Below are 26,533 nucleotides of genomic sequence, written 5' to 3'. Positions count from 1 at the left end.
CCGGAACAGAGATGGCTACTAGAAGAGTTTATTCTACTGTAGTAGTCATTCAGGGAAGGACCAGTATTGCCCTCTCCGTTCCATGTGTTTGTAAGAACTCCCAGTGTTAAAGGTGCCTGGACACCAAACCTCTTTGAAGCTACTCACCGCTTTGAGGAGAAAAATTCCTGAATGGTTTCAGCTTCTTAACATAAAGGTAGGGAAAAATAAGAGAGAGAGAAACGGACGCAGGACTTAGGATGACACAAATTATATTTCTGAACATTGCCAAGAAACAAGATGGGACAAATTCATCTAGCACTTGTCACTGGAACTGGGCATCACAGCTCTGAATACAATGGGAATTGTTCAGCTTTGTTTAAACAAAACAAAAATTAAAATAATAAAAAAAACCACTCAACCCCCAAACATTTCTCAGGTCATTGTGATTAAACTCAGATACTGAATAAACAGAAGGAAAATAGATTGCTAATACATTGCCAAAGTAGTTCCCATTTAATTCAGTTAAAGAGAAGCAATAAGCCCAGGACTGCATCTGGCAAGTTTCAAGTAGGGACCTTCTACATGAAACGCAGACTAGGGTCAGGATTAGCAGAATATGCTGCAAAAACAGGTGAAGGAATTACAGCCATAGGACACATCAAAGTACAAGCTCATACAGACCAGTCTTCACGGTTGTAGCTTGTCCATTTAGTTTCATAAGCCAAATTTCCAAAAGGATCTTCTAATTCTCAGACCTCATGCATCAGCTACAGACCTGATGCTTCATGAAGACTGGTGGCACAATCTACCTCTGGGGACCACAGGGACACTTTCCATCAGGAGTTTGCTATGCAGAAATGTCTGAACCCAAGCATGCATGCAGAGAGGTGTCTGCACCAGTACCAGGGTGGTAAGGAATAGCTTCCCTTTTGGCAGCCCAGAGACAAAAAGCTGTTGCTTGTTTTCCTGATATCAGCACTATAAAGCTGCATTAGGGCGTCGGGTTTGCTGACGGACACGTTTGTGCATCTTCTAGCTTTGCACTTTTTGCTTATGGGACATGCCCTATGCTGCCATCATCCTCAAAGAGCATGGGAGAGGCTGGGAAGTGGGAGGAGCTGGAGAGTGGGGCCAGATGATAAAAACACACAGGCTACTGAAATTAGAGGCTACTGTGTTAGATGTACACAGGCTTGTCTGTGGAAGATCTGTAGGTCTTCCTAGAAAGGGCTGAGAGACACCTCTGCATCCTCCAACAAAGAATATTCCCTGTTTTGGGGCACTGACTGCACAGCACCCAAAACATTTTCAACACTGGCAGAGCATTCAGTGTGTCTAGCACAAAGCAGGAAAGAGGAAACTCTAAATTCAGTGCTCTTGGCAGGTGAAAGGCAATTGTTATCATATTGACCATGCACATCTGTATTTGTATTTTGTTCTTAGCCCTAAATAAAGAGTTTCTGGACTTTCCTGGAACTAAGAGGTGAGAGAGTCAGCACATCAACCCAAAATGAAAAAGATAATGGATCATGTCTCCATCCTCTCCCAGCATTTCCTTAGCCTTGGGCCTTTTGCCTCCGAGAGGCTGCTGCAAAACTCAATTGAGCTGACATCCCAATTCCAGGCAGAATATGGGGCCCTCACTCCTGCTTCAACTCCCCTTTGACTTGGGGGTGTCTGCCTTGGCCACAGTCTTTGGATAGTGGGACAGGAAAGGGTTCTGCAGTTGTGAACAAAGCTTCAAGGACTGTGGCAAACCAATCATACAAAGCAACACCAGCTCTGAGCAGCTGGAATGAACCTGCACAACCCCTTTTACTGCATCACCTTCACAGCCAAGAAACACAAAGGTGATGCCCATGGAAAACAGCAGAGTATGCAGGAGTCTCACCTGGAACACCACATTCATCTTTATCCTGGGACCTTCCTTAATTCTATCTAATAAAGATATACTACTGACACTGCTAAGACAGAAAAAGGGAGAAAAAGCAATGCCTTATTTCTTTCTTATCAGTTGGGCAAATGATAATTCCCACTGCACAGTGGGATTAGGCTCAAACTGGAGTAGTATCGTAAATCTATAGTCATAAATCTGTGACCAAACTAAGACCAGAGTAAGAATGTTTTTCTAAGCCAGGCTACAAAACCAGTCAATGAGAGATGCTTTTATTGTTCACCCAGTAAAACAATCAAGTGGAAGATTATTAAATGGGGAAACAGCAGCTTTGCTGGGCCAGATACCAGGTATTCCCTGAAATGTGTCCAGTGTGCCTGTCAGTGGAGCAGAACTGGGCAATAGGCTTCTTTGGGTTCTCTTCAGTGGATAATGTATTCGCAAAAAATACAGTTTAGGATTAACTGTAATCAGTCATCAGATTAAGAAGAAAGGCAAAGGTAAAAAGACTACTAACATTAAAACATTTTCTTTCAGCATTTTCAGAACAGGTTTCACATTTTTGCTTCAAAGCAATTTGATAAAAGCCCAAGACACAACATGCAACCTTAGAAATGAACGTTTCATTTTGGCATGAAAGGAATTGTTTGTTTGTTTTAATTTTTCCCTTTTTCATTCCACTGAGAAAATGGGGAAAAAAAAAAAATTGTCTCAGGCCACCCTTACAACTTTTTTCCTCAGATTTTTCAGTTCAGCCCGCAAACTGAAAAACCACTGTGGGCACAGCCTACTTGGGAGTTTACTTGTCCCTCTTTCTATTTGAATCAGACCTAAGCCAAAGAAGATGGGAAATTCATTTCATCAGGTAATACCAACCAGAACCAAGGTATTTAGGAGATGCAAAAATACTGAAAATGGGAGGAGTCATGGCTGTTTAGGAGGCTGAACATGACCCAGGAGATAGATCTCCTGGTTCCAAAAAACATTGCCATCTACAAGCTTACTGCTATGTCATCCTACTCTCACATAAGGCAATTTATAAACTGTGGGTCTGATCCTGCATTTTCAGAATCTGACTGAGATGTGCTGACACCATTTATCTGTGAGCAATGCAAGATCCAGGTAACCCACCCTAACCTGCTCTAAACAAGGGGGTTTGGGGCTTGGGGTTTTTGGGTTGGGGGAAGCAAATGGAGAGAGGCACAACACCCTCCCCACTGGCAATATTGGAGCATCACTCGTGACCTGAAAACAACATCCCTTTTTCGCAGAGTGCTACCACTTCTGCAGGGACAATACAGTACTGGATAGTTACTTTGCAAGCTCAGTAAAATGAAAAGGCCTTACAAGGATCTTTGTTGGGACAGTCATCTGGTTTAAACACAGCAGAGGACAACAACAACAGCTAAAAAACCCCACAATAAATTAGGTATCAGCACAGCTTTCTAAATGGTCTAGAACACTTACTACAAGACGAAAATCACAGCTCTGGTACTTAGAATCTTGTCTTTCTTTTAAAAAATCGAAAGCTATTATCCACAGGTTTTGCATAAAAATAAACATTTTAAGCTGACAGCATTATGTTAATTGGATCAACCCGCTTTTTAATATATATATATTTCTATGAATATTTAAATGTATATTTTATATGAATAATCTTCAAAGGAGTAATGGGAGTCACAATGCATAAAAATAGATATTTTGGGAAAAAAAGAGTAATAATAAAGACAATCCCGATGAAAAAAAAAATATATATATCAAACAGGGCAGTATTCTAAAGTAACAGCTCACCATACTACAACTTGTGGAGTCCAGTCCTTCTGTATTGTGAGCAGTTACTCCTAAATATGATTGGACTTTCTAATAGTGATGTAAAATGAATTCCTGCACATCTAATTAAAAAAAAAAAAAAAAAAGAGATGGGATTTGGGTATGTAGAACAGATTTGATACCTATTAATTGCTGTAAATAGCTAGCATGGATCATCTTTCAAACAAAGCAGGAGGAACTCCAACAATTCATGCATTTATAAGAATATATTTGCTAATAAAAATCAGATCAGTCCCTCTGAACTAATTGTTTTTAAAAAACACAATTTTTGTCCTACAATGTTTTTTCTGTTGTTCCATGAGTAATTCAAACAGATTGGAAAAGGTGGGCTTTTCAGTAGTCTTTGTCAGCATTTTGTGCAGCTTTGACAAAAGCCAACTCCTAAAAGTTCAGAAGATAATTTCAGAGTAATCCTGCCCCTTTGCAGCAGGAGGTAACCTCACTGTTAAAAATCCCTCAGGGTAAAACAATCATGGGGCAAGAGGGGAAGCCATAAAAAATTAAAATAGCCTGACTTGCTTGCCAGCTGCATCAGTATTCAAGTAAAGTTTAAAGTACCTTTGTGGGACTTTAGAGTCTTGGAGAGTCAGACCGGCTTATTTTAACAAGTGTAATATGCACTTAGAAATAGCCTTGTCATCTGCTTGTCTAAACTCAAAAAAACAAAACTCAAAAACAAACAGAAGCAAAGGAAAGGTAGAGGAAAGGACTCAGCATCAGTATTAGACTGCGGAGTGTCTCCTTGACACTGACACTTTGATATTCATGCCTTCCTTTCTAATGCATTAAAACATCATGAAGTCACGCAGCCATTTTAAACGAGCATTTCAAGAGTCCAGTTTTTATAGAGGTTAACTTGATCATCAGCACAGCACTGGAGAAAGCTGATCTAATGATATTTTACTTACAGAACTCTTCAAAGGAAAATAAGTAATACAATTCCACAAAAAACAATGCCAATGAAAAACACAGAAAGCAAGTTGTTTTTAACTCGGTGTTCTTTCTTAGATATGCTTACAGGAAAAAAAATAATTCTTCCCTTATCTCTTTCTTTAAAAGCAAATTTTCTAACCAGTAGATTTTAGAGCTATCTTCCATCTACATGAATCTAAGCTTTTCTGAAATCACCTATAGGGTTGGGGGGGAGGGTCAAAGGATTCCCTCTCCTAAATTTCAGAGATATCCAAATAGCATGTTTGTTTTTCCTTGCTTCTCTTCTTGAATTTGTCCATTCCCCTTAGGATTTCACAGGTTAACACTACTGTGAGAATTTAAGTGTCTGCATTTGAAAGAACTTTGGACTGAGCACAGCTTCACACATTTCACCTTCTTCATGCCCTTTCCATGTAGTTTCTTCTGTCTTTACATATACGAAAATCACAGTTTGTGTAACATTGTTTTAAAGGAAGAAAATAAAATACACACACACACATACATTGTATTGGTGAACACTATACACTAAGTATTTTTTTCAACAGCATAACAGAAAGTCTGGCCTACTGTAGGTTGAACATGTAGGGAAGGCTGAATTTTTATGGTTGCCATGCAAGTCACCTTCAAGTCAAAACAGATTAACCCAGCCAAGAGTAAATGTACCTTCTACTCTCAAGCTGTTAGACAAATACTGCCTTTCCAGGGATCAGGCTGACACCTCACCAATTCAGTCAATGCAGTATTTAGAGAACCACACTGAGTTGCTTCTGCATCAGTCCTTTGAATTCAAATGCTGTTTAAACCAAAGGGGAAAGAGGGTATCTGAATTGCCTTATTATTATTAATATGTGTATATTTCAATAACACTTCGAATTTCAATTTACTTCTGAAACCTTGCCCTTTGAGAAGAACACACCCTTTAAGCTGACTTTTTTTCAGGCTTCTGATCCTTTAAAATTCTCTCTTCTTTTCCTTCTGTTGTTCTTTTTCAATTATCTATCAGAAAACTTGCTTTCTTCCAGCAGAAATGCAGCTGGTGGGCTTGAGCTTTCACTGCACCCGTTCTGTGAAATTCTCTGGGAAAACCCCTCGGCATTGGTCAAGTTCCTTATGCTGGATCCAGTCAGACTCCTTCACACCCATCAGCCATCCTTCATCCTGGAGGAGAAGACAGAAATCAAGTGCTAAGGGATAGATGTGAGCAGGGATTTTTGTTACAGAGGGTAGGCCAAGGAGGTGTCAAGGCATTATCAAAGCCATGCTTGTATTTGGCTTGGAGACAATCCAGGAGGAGCATGGGGAAGAAGGAAAAAATGCATTTGTTCCCTTCTAAATGGAGAGAATGCTACATCCCACCAGAGCTCCAATTTGACCCAGACTGTGCAGACACTGTGAAACTGTAAAGAATGAAGTGTAACAGAAATATATTGTAATTTATACCCACTGAAGCAGGAGAAATTCTGCCAAAAGAGACCCTAGACCTACAGGATGGGAATCACCTATCTCACCTTTCACCATCTAAACATGAGGGGTCCAGCATTTTCCATAGTCATAAAAGTGACAGGCACGTCCAGAGTGTAATTCAACCCATTCATCTTGGGCACAGGTATCTGGAAAGGATGAATGAGTCCTTTCCAGATATGATGAAGGAGATGCTCATCCCCTGCTCCAGTCAGAGCACCTGATGACTGGCATTTTAGAGCTGGTACAGGCAAAATAAGTCTTGTTTGCTACGCTGAAATTCTGATCAATGAGAATTGGGAGCTGAGAAGCTCAATTCATCTTCCCAAAACTCAGGAGTCTGTTGGGCTTTATGCAGAGTGAGGTCAGCAAAACTCTCAAACTTTGGCTACACACTCAAGGTCTCTCTGAAGGGTCTTCCCTAGCCACCAACCTATACATCTATAAACATGGATGAATTTTCACTGAGGCAAATGGAGTCCTGCTTGGCAGAATCCACTCATGAGGAGAACCAGACTTTTCACCTTCTGCCTGCAGGCTGTCTAGCACCAAGATTTCTGCTCCATCCTAGGCATGTGAGGAAGACAAGATATTCAAGGTGGGAAGGCTGCACTGCTTGCAGCTCAGGTGTGCAACCACCCTATTCTCCACATGCCTTGGAGCTGCCACCATGGAAGCACCCCTTCAGCATGCAAATGTACCCTCTCATGTGAGCCATTTGCAGTGGGGCAGCCTATGGGTTAAGGGTGCAGCATGAGGCAAAAGAGCTGCATAGCTCTGGGTGCCTGCAAGCTCACTTAGCCCTTGCTGCTGCCTTAGATTTGAACATTCAGGAGATGTCATGAGAATGGCAGGAGATGGGAGCCCATCTGCAGCAGCCAGCTGCAGGGGCTGTGGGAGGATTGACGTGCCATAAATCAGGAAGACAAACAACTAGGCAGAAGACACTGGGCCCAAGTGTGTGGAAGGCAGCTTCCAGCTCACAGCACGCCAAGCACAAAAGCTCATCCATTTGCACATAGCGTCTGTGCCATACAGCATGCATCACTCCCACCTCATCCTGCTACCAAGGGTCTCCTCAGCTGTAGGGATTAGACACAAGGACCCAGACTGAGCCCTGACAATTTTAAACCATGCCACTTAAGTGCCAGCTTAGAAGCACTGTTGCACTCAACCCTTTCTTCTATCAAGAGAGATGAATCCAGGCCTGGATGACATATCCACAAACTGATACCTAAGCTGCAAGACAGACCACAGTCTGTCATCCTAAGCTTCCTCCACTCACGTGCACAGTTCATGCACATGTTAACAGCCAGCATTTTCTGGCTGGGGATGGTTGAGGTTAGCTGTAGCACAGGATGCACTGTAGAAGGGTTAAGGGGCTTCAGTGCAGCTACAGTGTTATGTTAGCAACACTCAGAGCTCACCCTCTGCAGCTTGGAGAGTCTCGAGTTCATGGCTGTTGCACCCACATCCAGCTAGAGTGCAAACACAGGGCGTTGAAAAACTGCTCCACAAACGCCAACTCCTACCACAGAAACTAAGGGAGCTGTCAGGCTTTTCCCATTCAGAAAGCTTTCTGAGAAAGAAATGCTCAGAAATGCTTTTGCAGGGCAGTTCTACTCAGTGAAGAGTCTTGTCTCCAGAAGGAATCACTGTGTGTTCCCCAAAGAGCCCTTCCCCCCTAGCTCTGTGGGAACTGTTGGCAGATTATAGCTCCATTTCACAGGCATCAGCATGATCTGCCTCTATAATTCACAAAGCCAACAGAGGATCCACACCTTCTGAGGTAGTGAACTACCTCACCTTCCCTTTAATCCCTTGTGGAATCCAGACCCCGTCTGGACTTGGCCAAACCCAAAGAGCTGATGACTGCTGAATCAGTTTGGAGAATTTGTTTCTTTTCCAAACAAAAACCTGGAGATGTGAGCATGAATTTTATAAAATCACCATCTCTCTCAGTGGAAGTAGTAAAGCTGCTGCAGATTATCAGCTGGGTGCCCCTCAAACACAGCAAGTGAGGAGGACTTAGTCAAAGCTTCCAGAAATAACTCAAAGAAAAACAGGGCCAATTAAATTCAGGTTGAAGATGGGCAGCAAGACTGTTTTCCGGGGCTGAGAGACCTGCACCAGCCTTTGATTCTGCTGCCATCTCCTGACCAAACATAGTCATTTGGAAACAGCCATTGCTATGGTGAAGTATAAGCCATCATCCACCACCAGCTGCTTTCTTGGAGCTCCAACATTTCTCAAAACAGGAGAAAACATCATCATAAAGTGTGGATCACTCCTCTCAATGCTACAGTCTGAACTTTAGTGATCACACAGAATGTGCATCAATTTAAGGGGCAGTGAAGAGGCAAAATATGGGCTCTGTTGAGCTCCCTGATCAAGAGAGCCATAGTATTGGCTCAAATGTTCTGACAGGGACAGGAACCCACTGCTACTCCATATGCTTTACGTAGGATAATGTCTCTACTTTCCAATAACAAGCAGAGTCCTCCCCTTTATTGCAGGAAGCCAATCTCAAGCTCAAGGACAACCGGTTTCTCTTGCCAGCTCCCAGCCACAAACTAATGGCTCTGCATCCAGCCAGCCGACTGTTAGTGAATAAAGAAGCAGCTCTGGAAACCCCATTGGCTCCACATGGGCCAGGCTCACACCCCATCTTCCCCACTCACCTGCTCCTCAGGGTTCTCAAATGGAATCACAAGCACCACATCCCCGGCCTTCAGCTGCAGCTCATCACTGTCGGTGGCGGTGTAATCGTGCATGGCCTGGACCTACAGGGAGAGAAGAGGTGGGTGAGCCCAACCTTCTCTCACCCAGCTCCGTAACAGGTGACAAGGGTTTCCTCTTCATTGATTCACTGGATGATTCAGGTTGGAAAGCACATTTCAAGGCCATCTGATCCAACCTGATGCTTAATGTAGGGTAAGCTTTGATCACAAATGTCACATCCAGGGGAATAACTGCTTCCCTTAATTTAATGACTACAGGCTTGTTCATACAGCCTGGCATGCAGCTCTCCTTGGCCACAACAGCATCCTGGTGAGTCTTATGCAACTTGTTATGTATCAATCAGCACCTCCCTGTCCTTCAGGAGGGTTGAATTCTCATGGTGTGGGCACAAAAACCTCACAGGGTAGAAAGTCTGTGTCCACTTGAATGGTGCCCTATATTCTTTCTGCAGCTGGACTGCAAGACTATTAGAGATCATAGCTTCCCACCTCTGTCACAGCAAGTAGGGAGAAAAAATGTAGGAAAGAGTATTAGTTTGGATGATGATATCCATGTTTTCTCTTTGGTATTCAGCCTAATGCCTTTCAACATCTGTGTTACAGCTTTTCTACTTCAAACCACAGCTCTCCACTTTGAGCACTACAGCCCATAATACCACCTGCAATCAGCCTAAATGTTAGGAGCCTCCTGCCATTCTTCTGATTTTAGTAGAATCCCAGAAAAAAAAAACAATGGACATGACTAGAGCAGACAAAAGCATTCCTGTAGCAGGAGGCTGTCATTTCTCACTTTTCAGGGCATGATGCACCTATGCTGTCTTCCTGCCATATTCCATTATGCACATTATATTTGTGGCCTATCCTCATCCAGAATCACTCCTTCCTCCACACCTATGAAAAAAAGCTCCAAGTGATCTTTGACGTGTTCAGAACATCCACCCAACTTCCCTTCCTACTCCTTTATTTTTCTCTCTTCATCCTGGCTTTCTCATTTCTCCAAACACAGTCCTCTGTTTCTTCTGGTGTTTCCTATTCTTCTCCAATTACCACTTGCACCAAAGCTTAACTCTTTCAGCTAGGAGCACAACTTTTTATTCACTATCCAGAGTCTGTGACTGACACTACCACACCACCAAGACAAAACCAACTGCAGCAGAGAGAAGGGGTTTTTCTACACAGCACAGTAACACCTTTAGATGCTGATGCTCTTACCAGTCCTTTGAAACATTTGGAACTGCATGAAGCTGCACTGAGGAAGGTGTATCTCTCCTTCAACTTCCTTTCTGCATTTTAATGTGGCATAGCCCATGGACATGCTGAGTGAAAGCAACTAATTCATTACAGGAAAGAAAAGATAATCACCAGGAACTCAATGCCCCACCACCACATACTCACCTTGAACAGAAATCCTGGGGGCATGTCAGCTCTTTCAGATGAAGCACCTGCTTCCACAGCGCCATTGACAGTTGCAGGGAAAGTTTCCACAACAACAGCAGGCAGAGAGGTCTGGTAGGCAGTGGCAGCCAAGGAAGGAAAAAAGCCATTGAGAAAAGAGAATCCAAAACTGAAGCTCCAAGTCCATCCTGGAGGATCCACATCCCAACCATCCCATGGCTTCAGTGGGTTTTCCCAGCACACCAGACAGTGACAAAAAGACCCCAAAGGACAGCAGAGGCAGTAGTGAGAAAGCAGGACTGGTGACTGCTGTCTTCCTCTGCCTAAGACTGCAGAAAGGAAGGCAGAGACGATTTATAGTTTTTCTGGGACCATAATGCCCAGCATTTCCCATTTGCTGTGGTCACAATGCATTCTTACAGAGCCCTCGTGGAACAGACAACTCACATATGACAGCCTATAAGACCCAAGCTGCCATGAGTTGGGACCTACTCCAGTCCCCTAAAAACGTGGCAGTGTCACCAAAAAAAAGAGGGAGCCTGGATATTCAGGGGACCTAGGCAGAGCCCAGAGGACAGGGCAGGTAAAATAAATGGCAAGCAAGGGGGAATCCAGCAGACAACACAAGTCTAGGACAGCATGGGCTGTGGACTGGCTTCACAGGATGGATGAAGGGACAATTCTTTTAGTGAATCTTCCACCAGAACTTCTCCCTAAGCACTGCACAGATAAAATGCAACAACTAAGCCTCTGAATAAAAGCATTGTAACTCCTCAGGGAGCAGGGATGTGCTTTTCCAAGCTATGCAGCTCTTTTCCCAACCCAGTCTCCCACATCTTCTGTATAACAAAGGGATGTGATGGAGAAAAGGGACTGCTGTCCCTCGAGGTATTTACCGATCCTGAGTCAGCTTCAGTTTTAGATGCTTCAGCTCCAGCTGCTGCTTCTGATCCAGCTGCTTCAGCTCCTGCATGGGCTGCTTCTGCAGGCTGCAATACAAAAGTTATCCCGGTGGGACGCTATTCTCATTCCAGCTACATGTGTGAGCAGCAACGTGCAGCCAGCCTGCCCAAGTGCTCTGCTGCTGCCTGCTGCCTCCTGCTGCAAACAGGTGAGACACTGCAGGTTCTGGCTATGTTTGTTCCTCCCTCTTTCTCTGCAACCCACAGAAATCACCACATAGCCCGAATTGCCTGAATTCCCTCACTCCAGGCTCACAGCAGGAAATCCATGAAACTCCGAAAATTTCGTGCATCTCTTTCTTTTCACGATTTAAACTGCAGACCTACTTTACACAGTATCTACCATTACATCTAGATTGCCCACTTGTACATGAATACAAGTTCTCTTGCATGCCAAAGTACAAGGATCTCTCAATAAGCTACTTCCAAGGATACAATTACAGAATATTTAAGCACTTGCCACCTCCCAGAAACAGAAGAGCATGGTAGTAATGTGTTCAGATTTAGAACTTAGTCTGGACCCAGCATCAACATGACATTAACTCTGTTTTAACACAAAACTAAAGATATTCATTTGCCCCTCCCAGAAATTGCAGCAATGAAGGAAGTATGTTGCATCTGGTAGCATCAATGTTGTAGATCAGCCCACTGGGAGATGGGCCAGGCAGCATCTGGGAAGACTCCCAAAATTTGCCATTTTTAATACATGAGAATAACCAGCTTTAGTATGCCTACATGCCTTATACATTTGATAAACATGTTGTCCTGGTTCAGCCGGGATACAGGTTATTTTCTTCCTAATAGCTGGTACAGGGCCATGTTTTGAATTTAGGATGAGAGTAGAGTCGATAACCCACTGACGTTTTAGTTATTCCTGACCAGTGCCTACACTAAGTCAAGGACTTTTCAGCTTCTCATGATGCCCCGACAGCGAGGAGCCTGCAGGGCACAAGAAGCTGGGAGGGGACAAAGCCAGGACAGCTGACCCAAACTGGCTGAAGGGATATTCCATATCACACGTCATCATGCTCAGTTTATAAACTAGGGGTAAAGCTGGCCAAGGGCCGTTGCTCAGGAATGGGCTGGGCGTCAGTGGTGATGAGCAATTGTTCTTCATTTGCACCACTTGTTTTTCTTTAGTTCTATTTCTCTCTTATTGTTATTTTCCTTTCCATGATAACTGATTATTATTATTTTATTTGAATCAAGTTGTTCTCATCTCATTCCACAAGTTTTCTTACTTTTACCCTTCCAATTCTCTACTCCCTTCCATCAAGGGGAGGGAAATAAGCTGTAGGGAAATGGTGCTTAGTTTTCAGCTGCAGTTAAAATATGACACATGTACCCCTGAACACAATAATATCAAAACAAGACATTGTCCAGATTCCTTAATGTTGCAATTCTCACAGTCCCAACCTTAAAAAAGTCCAGTGTAAAGCAATGACCATGGTAACCCTTAAATATACACCCATCTGGCTACTAGCCATGCATTGGCACGGTGCTCCAAGTAGTATTCTAATAGCAGCAACAACAAAGAAATATATCCTTGATTTGATAAAAATCTATTACTATACCTTCAGCTGCTCCAGTGGTGTCATCTAATACATGCTCTCCTCTCCTATCACATCCTTCCTCATGTCTCCCCATCACCACGTCCACAGGCCTATACTGCCAGAACACATGACAAAGAGCAGAGCTGTTCCCATCCAACAGAGGATTCCCTCTGCAGCTTTGGTAGTGCTAAGGCAAATATATGCATATGAAATGATACAAAGGCTTCTCCTGTGTAATTGGATTCACTCCCAGGTTGCTTTTTATTTGGATTCAGTGAAACTGGAATTGGGACTGATGCCAGGCCAACTCTATCTGACCAAGCATGTTTTTTATGTGGACAAGTGAAAAGGAGCTCAGTATGAGGGTTTTTTTCTTAAAAGCAGCTAATTTGCAAAAACAGTATTTAATAATCAGAGAAACTGAACCTAAATTAATCCCCTGCATTTCAACATGTCAGCTACTAATTTTTCTATTTTATATACCTATGGGGCATTCCAAGGCCTATAAAAGCATTTACAGTTGTGGAAAGATACCACAGGGAGAAGAAGAATTGCTCACTGCTGTTACTAGGTTTGAAAGCTTGGCTTATTCCAACAGCAGCATCATACATACCAAATGCAAGTTTTCCAGTCTGCAGAACTAAGCAAGCTGTGCTGCATTCACGTTTCTATGCAGTTGTTAACCTCTTGGTCTATGGGACTACATAACCATACAACAAGTCTCTCATTAGCAAATTTGCAGATGACACTAAGCTGGGGGGGAGTGTCAATCAGCTGGAAGGCAGGAGGGCTCTGCAGAGGGACCTGGACAAGCTGGAGAGTTGGGCTGATTCCAACGGGATGAGGTTCAACAAGGCCAAGTGCCAGGTCCTGCACTTTGGCCACAACAACCCCCTGCAGCGCTACAGGCTGGGGACAGAGTGGCTGGAGAGCAGCCAGGCAGAAAGGGACCTGGGAGTTTGGATTGACAGGAAGCTCAACATGAGCCAGCAGTGTGCCCAGGTGGCCAAGAAGGCCAACGGCATCCTGGCCTGGATCAGGAACAGTGTGGCCAGCAGGACCAGGGAAGTGATTCTGCCCCTGTACTCAGCGCTGGTGAGGCCACACCTGGAGTGCCGTGTCCAGTTCTGGGACCCTCAGTTCAGGAGGGATACTGAGGTGCTGGAGCAGGTCCAGAGAAGAGCAACGAGGCTGGTGAAGGGACTTGAGCACAAGTCCTGTGAGGAGAGGCTGAGGGAGCCGGGGCTGTTCAGCCTGGAGAAGAGGAGGCTCAGGGGAGACTTCATCACTCTCTACAACTCCCTGACAGGAGGTTGTAGCCAGGTGGGGGTTGGTCTCTTCTCCCAGGTAACTATCAGTAAGACAGGAGGGCATGGTCTTAAGCTCTGCCAGGGGAAGTTTAGGTTGGATATTAGGAAGAAATTCTTTACAGAGAGGGTAATCAGCCATTGGAATGGGCTGCCCAGGGAAGTGGTGGATTCTTCATCCCTGAAGGTTTTTAAGATGAGACTGGATGTGGCACTTAGTGCCATGGTCTAGTAACCACAGTGGTAGTGGATCAAGGGTTGGACTTGATGATCTCAGAGGTCCCTTCCAACCGAGCTCATTCTATGATTCTATGATTCATCAACAGCAAAAACACTTCAGAAAGCTTGAAGAGGAGGATTCCCCAGCTACAGGGAGTTCTGCTTTTTGACCATGTATGGTATGCCAAGGTGAGAATTGGTATGGTGAGAACATCTTGACTAGTAGCATTCCCTGGTTGAGTAAACTGTCCTTTGGGTGAAATCAGTTTCCAGGAAGGGAGTAATGGCCCAAAACACTTTTTACAGCCGAGACTGCATGTACAGCTCAATCAGAAACAGTCATACCTCACCCCTGCCCATCCACTTCAAAGGAATAAGATTTTTCCTTGCTAAACCAGCCTTTCCTCTCTTACAAAGACAGACTGACAATGCACATACAGGAGAATGACAGGTGTTAAACACTGACGGCTGATAAAACACACAAGGGAAACTTCTTTCTCAACATCACCCAAGCTCATGTGAAGGAGAGTACCAGCCACAGGGAGTCCTTAGGCCAGGTTCTCAGCCACAGCTAAGTCATGTCCTCCCAAGTACTCACTCTAGGTGGTGATGTGGCCCTGGGGAATGGAAAGGTTGGCAGGACTGAATTCCCCAGCATAAGCCAAGGCTGTGAGCTCACACACTGGATACAGTCAGCTCAAGCAGCAAGCAGGCTTGAGTGCCCAGATCGAGTGTTTTCTGTCCACACTACTGGTTGTTGGTCCAGAGGGACTAAAAAGTAGTTATGCTTGAAATATCTCACAAAGCGCTAATGTGCAGCAACCTGAGACCTTCCCAGACCAGATGGATATAGAGGGCATAAATGAGGGTCTGGTTTCGGTTCAGATGCAGAGCATGTGTAGGGTCTCCCTTGTCAGCAAGCTTCAAATTGAGGTTGAGGCGGATGCCAGGTGAGTCTTGGGCCTGCACCTAACTTTCAGTGTAGACACAGGGGGAGCTAATTCACATCAGCCTTTCTGACAATGACGGTCGATGAACAGGAAACACCACAGATAATTCCAGATGTGTACATACCCAGTGGTACAGGCAGTAATGATGAGAGGCAGCTGACATATTTATACATTGCACACAAGACCAACAGGATGTACAGAATTTAGGAAATACTGCGTTGTAGAGAGTGAGCATGATGCCGTAGTGGTATTAAGTATGAGGTGAAAGTCACAGCATTATGCCAAGAGAAAGATGAGTGAGTTAGCAAGAAAAAGGAATGGGTTTGTGCACGGGTAGAGTCATAAGTTTTAGAGTGCCAGACTTGACTTTCAAACATGTCCCATGGTTGCCCCTGGGGCTTCACAGATGGTGCATAAGTGCATTCAGCAGCACATATAGCAACTTTGATTCGGGGTGTGCAGAAAGGAAGAGCGGTGAGGGAAAGGAGACAGGTATGCAAACAGAGATGGCATTGGCATATGAACGGTACACGATGAGAGATGAAAGCCATATGAATTTCTTACCTCCCATAAATCCCAAGGTAAAGACTAAGCATGTCAAAGAGCAACAAAAATAAAACATGTTTATACGTGATTATTTCAGTGAGTACAAACATTACAGACGCTGATCAGACTGAAGCAGACATACACATTCAACAGCACTTATCTCTGCATGTTTTGAAATATTTGTTACTACTTGAATTTATACACCCCTCCCCACTGCATATTCAAATCTAAGCACCAAGGCACTTGAGTAAGAGTTTTTTCCACCTCTGGTATGAAGGGAGACAGTCAAGCCACATTCAGTTATCAGTGGCAGATCACATAGTCAGAAAAAAAAACCAACTAAACAAACAAAAAAACCAAACCAAACTCACAAGTTTGTGGTCCATTAGGGTTAAATGTTTCCCCATATATCGATGCCCAACAGAGTTGGCATGATTTCAGAGCAAGAGATCAACTGGTGCCCCAACCCTGGCAGTTTTCAAGGCCAGGCTGGATAAGGCCTTGAGCAACCTGGTCAAGTGCAAAGTGTTTCTGCCCATGGCACGTGGCATTGGTACTAGATGACCTTTAAGGTCCCTTCCAATCCCTTAACATTCTATGGTGTCTTTGGATCAGTAGTGAAATATCTTAACCTCTTTGCCAAACTGCTCACCCTATAGAAAAGAAATCTGACTGCTTTGATAACTAGGTGGTTTTCACTCAGTTTTATACTTTCGTTACCATTAGAAATTATCAATTTCAGACTCTTTCTTTTACTGACTTATGAAGCTAATAATAATTACATTAGAACACCAAATATTCCATTGCTGAGCGGTTTTGGAAAACTAATTTAGTGTAATATTTGTTGCTTGCTGAAAGGGTAACAAATAATTCCATTTTAAGTCTAATTTATACTCATATCCTATGTCAGTATAACCAATTATCCAAGCTATAACTGGTGATTCAGAAAAATAATTCTAGTAAATAAATCTAAAAAAATGCTTATCCTGTAAATTTATCTTGCAGCTTGTTCTGTAAAGCAAGTTCTGTAAGGCAAGTAGACACAAAATGCCCATCTGCCCACTTAAAGTTCCAAAAGGGGGTAGCTTGCCATATTGGCATATATCAAGTTATGATGATAACTACTATCTTGCAGATACAGTATTTTAATTCAGGAGAATCAAATGCCTAATGTTTGATCTCTTTAATAAGAGAGGTCTTATTCCTACAAAAGTCTGTGCCATACAGACCTACTTGACATGAGAAATACGGTAAACATCCCAATTATGTTTATTACAAATTTTAATGGCATCCACAAAAAATAAGCAGTCCATACATATTAAATGTAAAGTCTCAGTGAGGACAACAACCAAATTCAGGATGCACTTCAAAGCCTCCAGCCGTTTAGACATAAAATGAAGTGCAGTCCACCTGCATCTGATGGTGGACAGGACCAGTCACAGATCAGACCAGAATTAGGGCTTTTTGATACCCACTGTGCAGCACTGTGGCCAAGGAGGAAGCTACTTCTTAACTAAGAACACAGGCTATGTTACACACAGAAAAAAAAGGGCTTCACATCACTTGAATATCCCATCTACAGCTTTATTCACCTTAAGTCACTGCAGATTATCAAAGTGTCTATTAAAAATCCCTTAGAGAGCAATTTATAACAGGAACACAGAACTCAGGCTGAATTCTCATCCATAGAGTTACAGTTTAAATCCATATAGCAGACAGAGGATGCTAAACTAAGGAGGGACATACATTAAGTTGAATGAGGTGCCAATAAGTAGGTTGTAAGAGCAAAGCACAAGCATCCCACAAACACCTAGTGCCAGACTGTGGCCAGGCTAGTAGCCATCTGATTCTCACTGGACTTGCACATCCAGCAGAGAAGACCAAGGTGCCCACCTCTAGTGCCCAGGTCTGGGCTCCCACACGTAACACCCAGCCACCCACAGCTCGGGTCCACATTATCATTCAGGTGACTGCAAGTCACAACACACATGGCAACAAGTCAGTTACAAAGGGAGAAGGAATGGTGATATGAACCAACCTGGGAGGCGGGTGTGGGGGTCTTCCCCACAGTGGCATCTGGTTTAATGGGATCAAAATCCAGATCCAACAGGCTGGCTCCCTCCTGGAAGGGCCCAGGGGCATCAAACTTGGCAGCAGTGAGGAAGAAAAGCAGTACGAGCATTAGACACACACACGTGCGTGCACAGTACAGGGAGGGTATGTGATATCCCAGAGCTAAAGCTGCAAGCGCAGAAGACATGGTGGCAGTGCAAACACCTGATGTGACTCCTGACTGTCTGCATCCTACAAACACAAGCAGGTAGCACAGGGTGCCACTGTAAACCAAATCTGAGCCTTTTCCACAGGACTCATTCATCATCTCACCTGGCCAAAGGTGAGATGGTGATGTGGTGTAAGCACCTAATCTGCTGTGGTCAAAAGGATCACTGCCACTACCAAGTCAGAAAGGCTGTTCTTCTATTTATATCTATTCCTCACAGCTCATCCAACTGCCTTTGTACTGACAAACCAAGACTGACTCCCTCAAATACATACAAAAGAACTGGCATCTATACAATCTATCTCAGGAACAAAAATCCAGGGACAAAACCACTCAGACTGCTGGAAGGTAAATCTGGGAGATATCAGAGCTAACTAAAGCTCCTAATTTCCTTCTGCCTTCTGAGACAGAAATACAAAATACAGTAGCTCACCCTAGTAAGAGATTTGAATCCCTTCCAAATTCAAAATGCCATTTTCAATGGTTTCCATTTCTGGGCAACCCAGAAATATACACACACAAGTCTTCTGAAAAAGCACAAATTTGAGAAGCTTTGCTACTCTACAATTTCAGCAGCATAACTCCTTTTGAGTGATTAATGCTCTACCTAAGGACAGTGATGGCACATTTGCTGATTGTCATTAATAAAACAGTCACTACAGAGGACATGAGTCATTAGTATTCAAAACTTGACTATCACTTTCGTGTTTTAGATTTAATCTAACCAGTACAAGACACTCCTTTCTACTCTGCTTCAGAGGAAGCTGCTCTCTCTGGGAAGTCAGGAAGATTTGCCCATTTCCTCTAATCTCCCAGGAGACTGGCCTTACTGTTTCAGTGACCTTTCCAACAAATGTGGCAGGTTGGTCTCCACAGTTATATCATAGCCCCACAATGGAAAAACTTCTGGAAAGTAGTAAGACACACTATTTAAGAGAAGTTCCCTGAATACTACCAACACCACCATAATTTTCACCTCCTCTAGTTTCTCTTACTCCAATTCTCTTAGAGATGTTTCTCTCCCTTATGAATGTGTCTTTGGCATCCGCAAGGATGAGGACAAGGAATCAAGCTCTCTCATCTCCCAATAATATACCCTGACCAGTATGGAAAAACCAACTGTCAATCTACTATGCTCTTCCAGCACATCCAAGCTACCCATTAGAGCAGTTCCAAACGCAATCTTTAGTTTCATTTGGTAGAGACACATCAAAGGCTGCAGTCATGGAATAGCCTTACCTGCCATTCAAGATTTAAATGCAAGGGCTAGCAGCCTTTCCCTTTATCCAGATCTTCCACAAGACAGCTCATTGAAACTAAGACATCTCTCATTGGAACTAAGACATCTGACAGGAACAGCCCTGGGCAACACACTGAGTTGTAGGAGCTGTTGGGTACTTCAGTGAAGATTGTTTTGGCAATCAGAGTCCTCCCTCGGAACTACCATCTAATTGAAAGTCACAGCAAATGCCACCCTGGGTCAGAGCACTGATCAGGTGCAGAAGAGCAAGTCTGACTAAGGGACTGGCATTCACGTGGAAATACATGATACAAACCATGGAGCAGACAGAGCTGTCCACTAAAATACAGGAGAAGGAAGCACAGAAAATGATAGTGTTGCTCAGCTGCCTGTGGTCCCCACCTTCCAACACTGATGTCAAATCATCTCTCTGCTCTGCAATGCAAAATCTGACATGGACTTCGTTCCCTCCCCACTTCATCTCTGCTCCTCAGCAGATGGGTGGAAGGTGGCAAACCAGAGGCAATGGAGCAGCATGATGCAAAGAAAAGTTAGGGGCTGAGTCACAGAGGAGCACTAATAGAGACATTATTTGTGCTTTAACAAGCATTTAGGGAGAAAAATATATACACATGTATACATATATATAAATATATAAAGTATATGCAGGTATTTCATGATACAGCCAGAAATCTGGTCAGGCTCTTATATACATAAGGACTGCCATTCGCCTAGATCCAACACAGAACTCTCTACCTGGGCATCCCCTCTGGCAGTGATGTAAATAAAAGGGAAAATGAAGAGGAAAATATATAATATGAAAATGTTTTTCCTTTTTCAGGGCTTCTTTTCAGGTTCCACCTGACAAGAAATACTGACAGACTGTGTAAGCAGTCCTAACTTAACAGTAGGCCCATCTAACTGCAGGCCTCTATTCTTTGCAAAGAGAAATTCATGCAATTCCTGTTGGTCTTTCCTAGGCAGGGGTGGGCTTTAAGCCACAAAACCCACGTGTAAAGGCATAGAGAGCTCAAAACTGCCTTCTCCCAAAACTGGTAGAGATACCTGGGTCAGCAGTTAGGGCCATACATGAGCAGAAAAAACATGCTTCATCCATACTCGGGATCAGTGAGTCTGGAGAGAGCTCATTGGATATGAAGACAGCTGTAATCCACATGCATCGCTGCTGAACAAATGCAGTGATTACTTTCTGGCATCCTGACCAGAAAGTTTCTTCTATGAATGAAAGCTCTCAAAGGACAGTGTGTTACTCAAGACTTCCTTCTAGCCACCCTCCCCTTTAAGGTAGCCTCCTATCTAACCCACTGCCTTCCAAGGTCCAATGCTGAGCTTCCTTTCCTCCTTTACCTGACCAGGTTTCATGACTTAACACCTCCAAAGAGAAGAAAGGTTGAAAGGAAAAGTTCAGAGGCAGACAAAAATTAGGCAGGGCATAGCAGCTAACCTGCGAAGGGGTTGTCACACTTATCTCAGGGACAAAATTGTCATCAAACAGACTGATGATGTTCTCCTGCTTGATCTCCTTGGAGGGGGTGACTTTTGGAGGCGGAGGCACCGGAGGCCCTTTCCTCAACTGCATGCAAGTGAGCACACGGCCACAGCACAGACGGCGACACCCAAAAAAACCAAAGACAGGAACCAGGTTAGTCACAAAAACTGAAGGTGAGGGAAACCACAATCACTGGCTTAGAGCAGGGTCCAATCAACTCCATCTGAAGAGGGAGGGAGTAGGGGTTGAAGGGCTGTATTGAAACAAAACAAAATAAACAATCACACGCCTCCAGAGAAGGTTTGGCATCATTAGTTACACTTCAGCCGTGGGCAAGTTTCCCTCTGCAGAGGAGAAGCGTAACACAATTAATATGCATTGACAGGACATGCATACATAATTAAAGCATGTGCAACCTTCAAAAGAACCACTGGGAAGGGAACAGATCAATTACTGAGAACATGATCCAACAGAACAGGCCAGCGCTGCCTCCCTTTTTCTGTACTTACCATACCTAAGGGAACAAGAGAACAGGCTCAATTTGTCCTACTATGGGCAGGTGACCATGAGGACAGACTGATCTGCCCAGTACTGGCTCCCTGGTGCACTGGTTATCAGTGTGCTGTAAGAAAGGTCTGAAGGAGCTCTTGATGGCATCTTAGCTTTAGATAAGAACAACTCTAACTTCCAAGAAGCCACAACTGCTGTGAACCCAACTCTGCTCTCAGTTTCACCAGTGAGCACTGACACTAATGAAGTCATGTTTTCCAAATGGAGATCCCAAGGAATGCATAAAACCATCTGACCCGGTAACTCTAATACCCAACAGCCACCATCATGCTAAAGACTCAGCCTGACACTGCATTCACACCCCTGTGGAAGCTGTGGTAGACCCTCCCTAGATCAACCCATCCACATCCTTTTCACCTTTTCCTGTGCTAAAAGTTTAATGATCATTTCTAGGTCAAATCAGACTTTGAGGAGCTTCTACTGTGTTGAAATAAAGCAGCCATACAAGTTCCCAGCACCAAAGCAATGCTTAGCACTGACAATGCTTTCCATTTACAATACAGTTTTACAGCTACTTGATCTTCTCATCATACCTAGAATCCCAAGGCAGCAAGACTCAGAGACCTGACAATGTGTACCCAGTCTATCAGTGTCAAGCCCAGAGCTGAAACACAGAAATCCATGGCTCCTAGTCCTGTGTTCATTCTTCCAACTTATAACTGAGCTCTACAAGGATTTATTTAGATTCCTAAGGATGTGCCTGGTCTTCTACAGGGTTAACCTACTTTAGAGAGAGTGAGTGTGTGTGGAAACACAGAATTTTCCTCTGTATAGCTAACTAGGGGAAATAATGAAAATAATGTGTTCTTTCAACTTTTCACTGTTTGCTGAAGGTGGTGTGTCCATACTCCCTGAGAACAATCCCTTTCTGAAAACCCCCTGCTTGCAAGATGAGATCAGAAATTTCAGGGAAAAGCTATTCTCAGAACCTAGCCACCCTCTGCAGAAATGAAAGGTTCCAGTTACTAACTCTAAAGTCAAAAATATCACAACTTTTCTGCTATTTATTTCTCTAATACAGTCTCCTTCCTTCCAATGCATTAGTGTTTTGGAGACGACCACTTCCACACTATCCAGCATTACCTCCAATAGCAGTCTAAAATCACATTTCAAAGACAAGATGACTACATACTGATGTTGGGTTATACCTACAAATTAATCACTCACTAAAAACTTTGTTGCCTAGAATAAAGCAAATCCTCTAAAATTTTTCTGCTGATTTGGATCCCCCAGAGCTTTACCTGTCGAAATTCAACATAGTTGCACTGATTTCAAAAGTCTCATTACAGCATTTCAGTGGTGTAACTGAGAGCAGAAGTCTGACCTTTGAAGTTTCATGGACTCCCTGAAGTCCTGTGTCATCATCAAATCACTACACAGAGAGCTGACAGCATTAATTTCTTCCAAAAGACAGAAATAAACTGTTCTCAAGAATTAAAGGACAGTAAAAGAGGTTTGGTGTTTTTTTCTGGTATAGGGAATAGTTCAAAATTTAGATAGCATTTATTTGGTCACTCCTGTTTTGTCGTCTTTCTTTCCACAGCCTTTGCTTATGGTTTCCTTTAGTATTTCAGACATGAAGAGGCCAGAGAACTGTTCTTGCTTTTTGCATTTTGGTCCATCCTCCCACAGAGGGTGAGGCCCCCCAGCCTCCCTCGGAGGACTGTTGAACAAATCACTTACCCAGAGGTCAAAAGTAATAAGACCTGTGAAGACTTCAGTATTAAAGTTGAGCAGACACTTGTGTTTCCCAGCTGGCTGACAAGCTGACACACACTTTCTAGACTTTAACCATAGAGACACCAGGCTTGGCTCTGAGTGTGAAACTCCTGCCCTTGTCTTCCCTCCCTCTGGAGCTAGCTCCATCTCTTATCAGGTAGTGTGATTATGGAGTGGAGCTCTTGCTCTTCAATGTAGTGATGCCTGGGGGGATGAATTAAATATAGACTGGGAACGAGCTGCCAGATGGTGGCAGCATTAGCTGCAAATACCATTTCAGTCTCATCCTGAGGCCCATCCGAGGTTGCAGGGCTGCACTGGAATGTTCTGCTTGCTTGGCAAGGGGTGCTTCTAGCCCCATTCCTGTGGGCAGGCAGGCAGGCAGCAAGTGAATAAGAAAGCACTTGCAGGCTGGCAAAAACAAAGGTTATCTGTGCTATTTAAAGGAAAGGGAAGAAGCCAAACTCATTAAGACAAGTCCACAGACAGGGTGAGCGAAGTCTGCTGTGAACAGCTTAATAAATCTGTACAATTTCTTGTTTAAAATTTTAGCCAAGTTCTGTAAATCTCTGGGGGGAAAAAAATCAAAACCAAACCCACAACAGAAAGGCAATTGTGGATATACTATCTTCTCTCCCCCATACACACAGCCTACTCCAAGGTCCTAGCCTTGGTCATGGTGAAGCCACTCTAGGCTGTGCAGAGACCCTGGAGAAGTCCTGAAAAGACACTGCCAGGCATCCACACATCTCACAGGGCTGGAACCTTTTGCCAATGCAAAAACATCCCCTTCCTGTCCCTGCATAATCATAAAAGTCAAAAATGCAGTGGACAGAAAAATATTCTGAGAGGCTCTCCAGAAACAGGAGACAGCCTACCCCACAGGCCTGGATTTGGAATAATGCTGCTACATATGGCAACGACAAAGAAGTTATGGGTTGCACCCGTCTCTTTTCAGAGGCAATAGGTTTTCCCATACCAGTTTGGCCAGAACCTCTCTCACCTTTAGTTCTTCCTGGAAGACTATTCCCTAGTGTCCCACTTACTGAGATACAAAGATTAGGACCAGACATAAATTTGGTCTAGTTACTACTTTTCCCTACTAAGCTTTTCTCCCACTCAGCAACAGAGGGACAGGAAGAGGAAGTAAATGTTTTATTTTCCTTAAATCCCAAAGTCAAACATATCATATGATATGCTGAGTAGCTACATCTACTATTTTGAACACGCTGCTGGCTATCTCCTGTGTATGGAAAGACCTAACAAAGGCCATATAGAAAGCATCAGACTCCATATAATTGACAGTCTTCTTCCTGGAACTCACATAATTTCTTCATAGCATAAGAATATAACCCCTTTATTTTTAGCATAATATGTTATCTTGGTAGTAAAGTAAAACATCCAAAGTACAGATGTTCTCCTTATTAATAATAAAATTTTTTATTTTAACCTTCTTCATCTACAGCAGTTCTTGAGAAGAAACTGGACCATTGAATTCCACAGGTTAATTCAAATGTAAAGAACAAACTTCCTTGCCTAGCTACAACTCCATCCTCCCTGGATCTTCTTGGCCATCATATCAGACAGCAAAACATATTACTGGCCTTCAGCCTGTAAAGCCATTCAGAGATACTCAGTTCTTCCCTATATGATATAGAGATGACCCAGAAGCAACTCGAATTCTCAGGAACTTTCTCAGGAACCAGCGAAAGAGAACAACCACCATGTCACATTCTGTGTTCTCAGTAGCAGGATGAGGTCCAAAAAAGCAACTGCTGGATGTCTTTGACTCACAGAGCTTGTGCCATCAGCGGTCATACTGTGGAGACATGGTCAATGTCATGGGGACACTACCTGAGATGGTGACTTTGGGATGCTTGCCCCAGGCGCTTCCAAAGTGGATGGTTCCAGCTCATGGTTGACAGTCTTGGTCTCAGGGCTGGTGATGGGAGATCCATCTGGTGGAGGCGAGGGGCTTTTATTTGCTTTCACTGGGGTGCTGTCACTGAAGGAAGTGGAGAGAGAAAGGGAGAGATAGGGAGAGAGAAAGAGAGAGAAGTCTGAGCCAGGCCTAGGAGGAGTTTTGCTAACCAGACCAGATCAGTGGCCTCCATTATCTCTTTGCTTCACTGTCCAGACACATGATGAAGATATTTGAAGCCTCAACAAGCTTCTGAGAAGCATCTTCGCTGAGTCACTTGCACTCCAACACACTGCAGTAGCATTACTTTGCAGCACTCACTTTAGCTACTCGCTAAATTCCTACAGAATAGATATACTTGCCTCACACACAACAAAACTAGAAACAAAACAACCAGGCATAATGATTTTGCTAGATTCTAACCTACGTGCCTGATATTAAGTCATAGTCTTTAACACTGGAGAAGCAGATGAGGAAAGGAGTTCTTTGCTTTTCATTTAAGTTCTACAGATTAGAATTTTTCTGTGTGGTGGTCTACTGACACTTGCATGGGTTACGACTAATAGATTCATAATACCTGAATAAGGCTGTAACCATAGTAACATTTACTTCTACGTAGTACAAACTGGCTAAGCCAGAAGAGAAGCAAACTAGACAGAGGTTTCACAGATCATTGCAGACAGCAGTGCCTGGAACAGTGAGGTTCCAGCTGGTAATAGATATTTCACTATTATGAAGTCTCACCAGTTGGTCTTTATTCCAGGACTGTTTCTGACACACAGAGGGATTCTTCAGGGAATTAAGCTGCAAGAAGTTACACCAATGGCATTTGTTGGTTCATAGCTTGGACAGATTTGGGCAGTTTTTTCAAAGGAATGGCAAGAGGCACACGCCTTTCCCTAGAGGGGTGCCTTGGCTGAGTGTCAAGTCAGTGCTTTAAAGTACAGAATCATGAAAATTTGGTAAAATGTTGGTTACCAGAGAATTTCAACAGGGATGAAGGTAACAACAAAATTCTCAGGAACAGCTGAATCATCTTGGCTGAAATTCAGCTCCCATAAAATCAACTAATCAATATCTCTCAAGTCATACAGAAGTACGCACACTGGTGTGGGATATTTCAGCAGAAGTGGTTACAGTTTGGCAAAACTATACACAGCTGAAAACAGAATATCACAGCATATTGCAAAAAGGTTGTGCAACCTCATCTACAGGATATGATATTTGCCTCCACTTATAAAGTCATACTTCTGTGAAGTTGAAGGCCTTGGGAGAGGCTGAAAAAAACATATCCTTTCCTACAACTTGATAATAAATCCTGGCATAGGGCCAGAACTAGAGCAATGCAGACCGGATTCTGAAGGGACATCAAGTCATTTATTTCTTTGCTCTGTCCCAAGAGGGCCCAGAGCTTCAGACATGTGCTTCATCCACTCACACTTGGACACCTAAGTTATGGTGGTCATTGGCTAACATGCATGATGGCCTCATTCCTAAACATTTGTTTACAAGTGGGGGA

The 26,533-nt window shown here is 43.5% G+C and overlaps 1 protein-coding gene across 16 annotated transcripts in view; it reads right to left on the bottom strand.

Annotated features, from left to right (window-relative positions):
- Positions 1-234: 234 nt before the first annotated feature.
- BIN1 (bridging integrator 1) overlaps positions 235-26,533 on the bottom strand; it is a 94,297-nt gene continuing 67,998 nt past the window's right edge. For 6 of the 16 annotated variants that reach the window (XM_032692696.1, XM_032692688.1, XM_032692689.1 and 3 more), the window contains 9 exons: positions 24,948-25,098; positions 20,760-20,888; positions 17,812-17,919; positions 15,792-15,815; positions 11,133-11,225; positions 10,237-10,347; positions 8,782-8,883; positions 7,528-7,578; positions 235-5,797 (listed from right to left, as the gene is read on the bottom strand). In XM_032692696.1, coding sequence (XP_032548587.1) covers positions 5,690-5,797; positions 7,528-7,578; positions 8,782-8,883; positions 10,237-10,347; positions 11,133-11,225; positions 15,792-15,815; positions 17,812-17,919; positions 20,760-20,888; positions 24,948-25,098 — 877 coding nt within the window. In that variant the 3' untranslated portion in view covers positions 235-5,689. The remainder of the gene's footprint in view (positions 5,798-7,527; positions 7,579-8,781; positions 8,884-10,236; positions 10,348-11,132; positions 11,226-15,791; positions 15,816-17,811; positions 17,920-20,759; positions 20,889-24,947; positions 25,099-26,533) is intronic. The other 10 variants (XM_032692700.1, XM_032692698.1, XM_032692699.1 and 7 more) reach the window with 5 other exon arrangements.

This window comes from Chiroxiphia lanceolata, chromosome 7 (assembly GCF_009829145.1).
Source record: "Chiroxiphia lanceolata isolate bChiLan1 chromosome 7, bChiLan1.pri, whole genome shotgun sequence".
Taxonomy (NCBI): domain Eukaryota; kingdom Metazoa; phylum Chordata; class Aves; order Passeriformes; family Pipridae; genus Chiroxiphia; species Chiroxiphia lanceolata.
Note: the sequence above shows the minus strand (reverse complement) of the source record. Positions and strands in the feature narration are given on the sequence as shown.